The 10,079-nt window shown below is 42.5% G+C and overlaps 2 protein-coding genes across 7 annotated transcripts in view; both read right to left on the bottom strand.

Annotated features, from left to right (window-relative positions):
• The window catches only part of CCDC62 (coiled-coil domain containing 62), a 16,155-nt gene extending 13,889 nt beyond the window's left edge, over positions 1-2,266 (bottom strand). For 3 of the 6 annotated variants that reach the window (XM_014962375.1, XM_014962412.1, XM_014962398.1), the window contains exons 1-3: positions 1,460-1,952; positions 1,018-1,210; positions 298-464 (exon numbers count right to left, since the gene is read on the bottom strand). In XM_014962375.1, coding sequence (XP_014817861.1) covers positions 298-464; positions 1,018-1,210; positions 1,460-1,495 — 396 coding nt within the window. In that variant the 5' untranslated portion in view covers positions 1,496-1,952. The other 3 variants (XM_014962383.1, XM_014962391.1, XM_014962407.1) reach the window with 3 other exon arrangements.
• Positions 2,267-3,167: 901 nt separating this feature from the next.
• DENR (density-regulated protein) lies at positions 3,168-9,234 on the bottom strand. Its single transcript, XM_014962448.1, has 7 exons — positions 9,120-9,234; positions 8,090-8,109; positions 7,594-7,678; positions 6,874-6,960; positions 4,604-4,720; positions 4,255-4,394; positions 3,168-3,452 (listed from the first exon to the last, which is right to left on the bottom strand). The coding sequence occupies exons 1-7, from the start codon at positions 9,223-9,225 to the stop codon at positions 3,408-3,410; spliced, it is 600 nt and encodes a 199-aa protein (XP_014817934.1). The 5' UTR covers positions 9,226-9,234; the 3' UTR covers positions 3,168-3,407.
• Positions 9,235-10,079: the final 845 nt, after the last annotated feature.

Below are 10,079 nucleotides of genomic sequence, written 5' to 3'. Positions count from 1 at the left end.
AAGGGTTAAAGTACCCTGCAAACTTTGGGGAAAGAAAACTGCCTCCAAGGCTCTGGGGTGAACCTCGGAGCTGAGCAGAGCCTCTGCCGCTGCAGCCATTCATTGAAACCGGCTCCTTTCTGGGCTACAAATATGTATTTTGAGCAGTACTGTCAGCAGAGAGCCCCCCCCCCCCCCCCCCCCCCCCAAACAAATCAGAGCTATGTCTTAACCTAAAATTACTGTAGTAAAGGACAAATGCCACTGGCATTCTGTACCTGCATGGACTGCAAAATCAGACCATTGCTCAACTCCTACCTCCAGAGCCTCACAGTGAACAGTTGCATCTGCTACTTTTTGAGACAGCTCTTTAAACTTCTGTTGTGTATATTCAAATGTCGCCCTACTGTCATTCTGCTGAGATTCGAAGAACTTTAACCTTTTGGTGAGTGATTTTATGATGTCATTTCTCTTGTTCAGCTCATCTGAAAAGAAGGGAGACAAAGAAAACAGCTCAGATACTGTCATGCAATTTTTTAGATCTCAAAAATAATTTAATCCAGTGTTTTAAAATCATGCAATTGAGATGGAAATATTCTGAAGCAGGGTTCCCCAGCCACCCAGATCAGATGGAGTACTACAGCTGTCAAACAAGCCTGTTCAAGAGCTGCCAGGTGATGAGCCGTGTGGCTTGTGGATGATGTCAAAGCTATGCAGCAGAACCTCAGGGCACAGGGCTCTGCAGTACACCAGCAGGTTTGCAAATTGTTCTCTTCCCCCACATGTATTCAGATATTTTTTTAAAGAGTCCACAGAAGCAACTCACATATTCAAAAGAGAGAGAGCTATCTGATTATCACATCCTCTTCAAGATCAGATCACTTTAGTACCATCACAGAAGTTTTCATCTCAGAAAGAATACGATTAACTTTAAGGCTGAAGGGCAGGAAATTTTTCCTTATATGATGAAAAACTTATCAAAGTGTTTAAGCACCTGAACATACTTAAGGTCTTATTCTTTACACACACAATACTTACTGTTTAATAAGTTGCATCGTTCTGCTAAAGTCAGTCTCTTTTGCCGATCATCTTCCCAGGCTAGAAGCTCTCTCTGATGCACTGCAACCATGTCATTGAGTTCCTTATCACGATCTTTCAGTTCCGCAATTAGAAACTGGAGTTCTTGCCTCTGTTTCTGAATGGTGCTGTTCTCAAGGCTTAGGCTAGGTTTCTGTAAAAGGTAACACACGGAACACATTTCAACATAGAAAGAAAAAAAGGCAACAAATTCTCCGATAATAAACTCAAGGTTTTAATTTAGGTTAAAATATTTTTATATTATCAACAGAGACCATTCGAAAAAGTTCCTCATGCTTGTGGTACCGCCTGTGGTCCCTGACTGAAACCGTCGGCGGTATGACGAGTACTTTCGTGTCAAAAACAGAGCACTCTGGTTGTTAGCTGCACTTTCATTTTTTACCTGGGGCGAAGCAGAACACGGCACCGATGAACTCATAGGGGACTGGGGACCAGAGCGCTACCAGGCATTAGTGGATACTGGTAAATATTTATGGCTGTAACCTTCCGCATGGAGCCTGCCTCTGATTTAAGCGCTACATGGTTACCCACCGAGACGGCTGCTGACCTGGCAACCCTGCAGGAACGACAAACGCCAGCCATTGAGAACCCACCGAGGTTCAGCCCTGTGGCCTCCCCACGGCCGCTGAGGCCCCAGGAGGGCCCTGACGTGCCACCAGCTCGGGCGAGCGACCCCCTGATGCCCGGTGCCCTCCCGAACGTCGGGGCCGCCACCCTCGCCTCAAGGACCTTCCCCTCACGTCAGGGCCTCTGCCTCAGGGGCCTTCCCCTCACATCGGGGCCTCCGCCTCAGGGGCCTTCCCCTCAGGTCGGGGCCTCTGCCTCAGGGGCCTTCCCCCTCACGTCGGGGTCTCCACCCCCGCCTCAGGGGCCTATTCCCCCACCTCAGCCCCGCCGCCCGCGCCTCAGGAGTCTTCCACTCCCCTTGGGGCCGCCTTCCACCCTTCAGGGGCCTTCCCTCCCCAAGCCCCGCCACCCCTGACCCCCGCAAGGGCCTTCCCTGCCCCGCCCGTTGCTCCGCGCCCCCCGCCAAACCCACCGGCGCCCTCGCCCTGACGTCACGGCGGCGCCCCGCCCCCGTCAGCCGTTGAGTTGCCGCCTCGGGCGGCCGTTGGGCAGAAGCTCCGCCCCTCCCCTCAGCGGCGGGGCCGCAGGTTCGAGTCCCGCGCCCGCCTCAGGCCGCGCTCCGCCGGCTGGGCTTGGAGCTGCCTGGAAAAAGGTGATAATTAATTACGATGTTAAGAGGAAGCGAGTAAAGAACCCGACTGGATGTTAGAGAGTGGTGGTAACTGCCCTGCTCAGCTTTTAAATGGAACAGTTACAGCAATATACGGGTATCTCATGAGATACACCACTGTCAACAAAAGCCATCAGCTTATAAACAAAAATCACAGAAAAAAATAGAACTGTACCGCCAGGGGACAGGCTGTACAGCATGTCACCCCCTTGGGTTTGACCTCTTCAGGTTTTACAGAACCAGGGGAACGTCAGTTCCAGGCCTCTGCCGCCAGGGAGCATTTAGCTTTATTAAATGGATTTGTGAAACCCGAGGCAGGGAATCAATGGCCGAGGCTGTTTGCAGGGGGACGAGAGCATCACGGGCACCCAGACATCAGCACGGCTTGTGGAAATAAACAGTGGCCACTATAAAGTTAATTACTACCACTCTTGAACCAGCAGCATGCTAAAAGCATGAAGCCACTAAAATTACCTCACCTACAAGACCAGCAGGATTACGAGTTCGTTTGAAATTACGAGACCAGGTTAAACATTTCACACCGATTGCTCGGTTTTTCCACTTATTAAAATAAAATAGTTCAACCTACAACAATCATCTAAGCCAACTGTCTGACAAGATGCATTTTCCTTTAATTGCTAGCAAACCTTTAGAATGTTTGTCCCATTTTGATTTCTAAGATATTTCGCAGGTAAAGGAGAGATTCAGTTCGAGTTTCTGTACATTGGCCACGTGACTTACTCAAGTTCAGCAGACAGGACAGCAAATGAAAAATCAGCTTTTAATGACTTAAATTACTGTTTTCCTGTAAGAACGTTAGAAGAAAGTAGCTGTAAAGAAAACAGAAACTGTATTCAGTGAGAACAGTAATTTTATTTAAATCTACTTCATGCGTAAGCATGATAGAACCCCAATTTAACTTTGGCAAATATCACAACAAAAAAAAAAAACAAACAAGCAGCCTATACAGAACAGTGAAAATGCCAAGGATATGGGTTCTCCACAGTTTCACTGCAGAGCAAATGGATTGAGAAGCCCCACTTTGGCTACATCATTTATAACCATATAATTAAATAAAGGTAGTCTTTCACTATCACTTCTTGACTTCTCCGAGATCTTCAATGCTATCATCATCCACCTAGGGGAAAAAAAATGCCAAAAGAGAGCATATTAAGTATATTTTCTTCTTAAATGTCTCAATATTCACCACTGTAATGTAATGAAGTGTGGGAGAAGTATACAGCACCATCTGAAACTCCCTGCTGTAAATTCTAGGAAACCAACACGTGCCCATAGGACAGAGCTGAGTCTCTGGGACTCTGAACAAAGACCAGCTGACAAAAATCAGGGTTCTCTCAGAAAGAACTACAGCCAGGAAACACCAGAAAAAAGGAGAGCCAAAGAAAGCACTTGCGATGACAGCAGCACAACCAAACCTCTCAACAGTCAACATTTCAGGCCAACCTCAAATTAGCTAATCTCTTTTTCTGAAGCACAAGTATGTGCGGGTTTAGTTTTTGATTGGCTTTTGGGTTTTTTTGTTTTGGTTTAGTTTTTTGTTGCTGGTGGTGGTTTTTTAATTTTGCAATATTTTAAGAGATTTTGAAAAATAGAATGGCAATGTGAGAATACTCAGGCATTCACCCTTAAAAAAGGGTCACAAAGAAGCCATGGATATTTGAGATAGTGACTTCCACCAACATGCCTTCCTCACCAATGTATCTACAGTAACAGCACTACGTGTTTAGGGAGTTCATGTTTCCTGGATAATGGAAGCAACATTTGTCTTCAAGTTTAATCACTCCTTCACCTCGTCATTCATAGGTGGGAATGCAACGACTGGTCCTTTATTTTTGTGTAAGGATCTGTGTTGTCAAGGATGAAACCATTTTTCAGAATGGCTGTGGAAAACTCGAGTTCTGACAGAAAGGGTTTATTACCTCAGGCCATTTCTCCTGGATTACATCAATAATGTCATCTGTAAAGTCCCCCTGAATGATGATTTCATCTTCTCCCGTTACTGAGGCACCGCAGGAAAATTTCTGAGCAAAAAACCTTTGTGCTTCCTTAAGATCAATTTCTGTTGATGGAAAAATGGACAGTTTAAGTACAGTCATTTGATACAAGCATTTTTTCGAGTTTAAAACCAAAATCTTGTTTTAACTGTTGAAAAACTAGTGGCCGTTTACAGTTAAAGATTTGCAACAATTTCCATTGGAAGCATCATCACGAGGTTAAAGGCAAGAACATCTAAACCCAACAAAACCCACCTAACAAAACTCAACTCACCAAACGTTGCAAGGCCACACACTCTTGTGACATATTTTTTCTTTGCTCTAGGAATTTTAGCTATTGTAACTTTTTGTGGTACAGTCTTCTTTTTCTGTTTTATCTGACCTCTTCCACCTTTAAAACACAGTATAAGGTTATATAATTAGTTAAATGACAACACATTTAATCAAGGAAAAAAAACATACAAGGTCAGATTTCATCCCTATAAACAAAGAAATTGTTATCTCCCAATCAGTGTTGGTAAACAAAAATATATTTTGCACATTGAATGTCTCACATTTGGGTTTTTTTCATTATTTAAGAAAGGTCCCATATCAAAGCTCAATATTACAATAAATAACAATATAAATTACAATATATTCATGTCAAATGTGCACTAAAGTACAGCATGCAGAGCAGAACCCCATTCCAATTACCAAAAAAAGGGGTTTTCCGGACACTTTACTAATCGCTGCATTCGCTCTACGTTTAACCACTCTTTCAGGAATTGTTCTTTGGTTGTAATCCTAGGAATAAACTGTTACTTTAATGTTGTTCATGAGTTTAATGTCCTTTGGGTTTGTGTCTGAGGCAAAGCAAGTTACTCAAGTCCACACACTGAGGCCTTGATGACATGCCTACTATGGCTGCTGGCAGATTAAGTTCTAGATACTGGTGCTCGACCCCAGTATGAACTGTATTCCTATATGTGAGCAGCAGAAGACACCACACCTCTGAAACAGAAGTCAGCTACAGTAGCTCTGCCAAACTTCCACATGATTTAACATCTTTCTTACTGTCTCTAGGCCAACCTGTGGGAATACGTCGCATATCAGGCATTTATTAGTCTGAATAAAGCATGCAAAAGATACATTCCGCTCATTAGGATTCTTCAAGTCAGATTAAGATCTTGGGTAACTTTGTACACAGTCATCAAGTTACTCCAGGGTAACCAGTTTCATGTTCTCGAGCTTTCTCAGCATGAAAACCTAAAGAATTTATAACGAACTCACTCACCCTTTGTGACTACTTCTTTTTCTAACATGCAGCGCTTTCAATTCTGCATTACTCTAAATTGATATCTGATAATCTAAGCAAATTTCTGTCTTAAAAAGTCTTCAGTAAATTTCTGCAGTGCCTTAGTAAGTTCTTGCTTCTTTTTCCTCACCCTCTTTTTTACGGTCAATCTTACAACATCATACTTAAGACCATGCCATAAGTTTTCATGAAACTTTAGATTCTGTGAGAAAATCCCTAAGTATTTTAAACAGTATTATTTTAGAACCAAAAAACCCGACTGAAAACTAACAGTACCAACCCCACACAATAAGTAAATGTTGAAAGAAAATGTCCTGAAGTCTCTAGGAAAAGCATCCAAGCTACAGGACGTAAGTTACTGTTGTCACTACACACAGCCTACTGACAAGGTAAACAGAACTAGTTACCAAGACACAAAAATATAACATCTGCAGGGACATGCGACTTAAAATCTGAATCTTACTGGGCTATTAATCAAAATTTCTGAAGCACTAGAGACACAACTGACACAGGCAAATGCATATTAACAACCCCAGCATTCTGATTTATGATGGAAAATATGTTAATTGAACAGAAAGAACCCCAGTGATAGAAGATAAAAGCGTGCTTAAATTGTTTCACATATTTTCTATCTTCCGAAGTTGTTTTTTAAAAATGTTTTTCATTGATATTGCTTGGAAGAGACATAGCCATTAACGGAGACATAAATGATGGTGTTAAAAGCGTAAACCCAAATCCTGTTACATGAATACAGAGGAAGGGTGGAAAGAAAAAAAGGCAAAAGCAGTGGCATGAGGCATTAATAGAGGAAAGCAGTCTTTGTTCTACTCTGCAAGCAACCTACAAACTGCTTGGTTGTTTGGTTGGCAGGTTAAACAGGGCAGAAACAAGTATTCCGGGAGACATGCCAGGTGATTTTAGGTTGAGAAGAATTACTCCCTGAATAAGTGCAACAGGGACTTACTCAGGGACTCCCTGAATAAGTGCAGCAATGACAGGAACAATGAGATGCACAAAGCAGGTCACCTTCCACTTGCTATTACTACTATCCAATTCTTCCATCGGTATGTATCACCGTGCTAACTCTGCTACTACTGGAAGACAGACATTTGGTATCTTTTGTGCAGAGTCAAAGCATAGCTAACAACCAAAACGCAAGGAATCCGTGCCATGGTCTAGACCAGCAAGTGAGAAAGGGATGCCCCAAACTGCTTATAAATGAGTACCGCAATCAACTATTTAGACCTTGCCTCTCTTTTGCTTCTTCTTCTCTTCTTCTTCTCCCCCCGCATTTCCTTGGGCTTCACCAACCCCAGGTTCCTGTTTAGGTGAATTTTCTTAAATACATCAGAAGGGAGTGGGGAGAAAAAAAAAGAGAACAAAATTAGTGGTCAGACAACCCCAGCCTTACAGGAATAGGAAGTAAGGTACAGGGATATTTTGCTAGATCTGTAAACTCTTTGCTTAAGTGCAGCAGCCCCTTGACTGATGCGTTGTTACACCTTCACTGCAGTACTTATGCAAATTAGACTTCAGAAGAGCTTTAGCTCAAAGATATAGTTACAATTTCAATAGTCTTTTCACATAATTGCCACAAACAGACAGAAATTAATGACAGTGTTAATACTGAAATTCCAAATGCAAATCAACAAGTCCCCTTTTATTAGTGACCTTTCTTCCAGCCACCCACAGTACAGACATAAAATCCAAATAAGGGAAACGAGTGCGTGGATGAATGGTTACAGCAGGAACCTTAAGAAGGCTCAAACATCATTACTGAAACTACATATTGTTTATTCAGTGTTTTCTGATATTATCAAAAGTATTTTCACAGAATCCAGAAGCATGACAGACTCCTAAGAAAATTATTAACTCTCACACTCAATACAGCAGGAAAAGGGAACAGATGAGAATTGGACAAGCTCAAAGATTTCTGAATATGTCTAAGGGCAAATAGAAAAGATTCTTACCTACTGTGAGTTTTGCAAACTCATCTGGAAAATTCTTTTCTAACCATTGTCTGCATTTTGTCACATCAGGCATGTATTCGCAGTACTAGAGAAGAAAGGTGATATGAATGTTGTGAGCAGAGTAATTACAAAATACGTCACAAACAAATACACCAAGATATATTTGCAATTCAGCTCAGTCATTTCTCCTTAAAATGACTGAATACAAATACTATACTAGAGCATAAGAAACCTCGTGTCATCCTAAATGAAGCACAGAACTTCCACAATTAAGAAAAGCCAGAAAAGATCAGAGAGAACCATCATAGTCAGAAAACATAGTCCAGAACTGAATACAAATACTATACTAGAGCATAAGAAACCTCGTGTCATCCTAAATGAAGCACAGAACTTCCACAATTAAGAAAAGCCAGAAAAGATCAGAGAGAACCATCATAGTCAGAAAACATAGTCCAGAAAGATGAAACTCAAGGCAACAAAAAAAAAATTAACTTACCTCTGTTGGCAACGAACAGACTGGAGAAAGAAGGGAGGGAAGAAAAAAAAAATTACAAAAAGAAGTTTTCCACTTACAGCCTTAGTGTTAAATTCACAATGTTTTTTTTTTTTTAGAGTTAGAGATGACTTCTTATGTCCTAACTTCTGGTTAATGCCACACACTGACTCAAAAAAAAAAAAACAAAAACTTTATTGATACCACTCCCCATTTTAATTTTTCTCTCATTAGTCATTTGCTCACACGCTCTGCGTTAGGATAAAACTATCACAGCAAGAGCAGTCAGTCAATGAAGGAAGGGAAGGAGATGCCTACAGCTCTGGGAAGTTACAGAAAGAAATGCCAGTTCTACCTGAGGCAAAAGATACACCTAATATATTACCACGTGTTTTGGTTAGTTTGCCTTTTCCCAAGAGCTGCCAATGTCCAGAAGAGGGGCTCAGCCCCAGAATGAACCCAAACCAATCGTGCAGATTTTCACGCACAACAGGGATTATCTCCTAATCCCCTGCAACCGTATTCAAGCCCAAAGCAAAATAACATATCTATCTAAAAAACATACCTGTCAAGATTATTTACTTCCCTTTATATTTCATCTGCATAACAACAAATGTAGTAATTCTAAACACAGTGCAACAATTACTTCCACGGATTCTGACTTTATTTCTTATTGTCATACTAATGCTCAGAGGCCTTTTCTCTGTTAAAGGCTTTACTGGTTTTCTACAGAAAGAGCTCTGCTCAAAAATTCAGTCTGAGCACCACTCCCACTTCTTTTACACACAAAAAGCTGTTAGTACCTCCAGCTCTCAGAGGGAAGACCCCTACGTTTCACCAAAAACGCTTCAGACGAAATACACAACACAAGCTATTTCAGAAAGACAATCAGAAAGGCCAAGCTGACCAAGGCCTAGCTTCACAATTAAAGCTAATCAAGAGAAAAATCTCTGATCTCTCATTCTTTCTGCTCGGCTGCCCTCACAAACAGCGCATTGTAAGAATCGTGGACAACCGCCCCTTCAGCACTTGCCTCCGCAGTAGAGAACCCGAAGAGGATAGTCAGCATCTGACCTGGCACCGCTCCTTACGTCTCCTCTGCAGTCAGGGACCACAGGCTCAGCTACATCGGTGGCCATGTCACAAGCCTGGAGGTCACAGAATGAAAGAATCAGGACCTAAGTTCTGGGTTAAAGTTATTCACATCTTTCTCAACTCAACAAGAATCCCAGAGAATGACGAATCTCAGAAAAAAAACAGGTACAATTGTAAGAAGAACAAGAGAGATCAGGGAGGGAAAAAATAGGACTCAATAAATAATAAAAAAATATGAGGAAAATGGCTGAAAAAGATACAAAGCAGTATGGAATTCCAGCACGTAGGGAGAAAAAAGGAATTTGAAGTGCCACAAATACAATGTAAAATAAAGATCTGTGAGAACAACACATGGAATTACAGAACATACCAGGTTAAGCAAAATGCTAAGTATCATGTTAAATCAGTGGCCTATTAACAGTAGGTGGGGAGAGGTAGAGACAATACACTAGCAAAGAAAAGGAGACACTTAAAACAGGGTCTGAAGAGCTACAACCCCAAACACCACAAGATAAGCGAGCCAAACTCCGCCCACTAATACAATTAGGAATGGTTTACACGCACGGATTTTAAGACAAGGGGCTTAAAAAAATATGAGTCAACAGGGAAGGCGTTTGCGATGCATAAGAAGTCCCCCAGGCCCACAGGAGCTGGCAGGATTTGTGTGTGGAAGCCTCAGAGCCAGGATGCTGTAGGAGCTGTGCCTGGGGAGTGCAGAGAGCTGAGGGAAAATGCCACCACCAGAGACGGTGGGGTTCGGGACAGGGACGGCAGGGAAAGGCGGAAGAGGGTCACGGTGAAGGGAAAGATGCTGGAGTGTCCGTGGAGATCCCAAACGGGGGAGGGAAGGCGCTGGAGAGCAGGGGGTAAAGGTGAGGGCAGGTCGGGGGGCAGGAGA

The sequence above is a fragment of the Calidris pugnax genome, unplaced genomic scaffold, assembly GCF_001431845.1.
Source record: "Calidris pugnax isolate Ruff unplaced genomic scaffold, ASM143184v1 scaffold32, whole genome shotgun sequence".
NCBI classification, from domain to species: domain Eukaryota; kingdom Metazoa; phylum Chordata; class Aves; order Charadriiformes; family Scolopacidae; genus Calidris; species Calidris pugnax.
The sequence above is the reverse complement of the archived record's forward strand: the minus strand, read 5'-3'. Positions and strand labels throughout refer to the sequence as shown.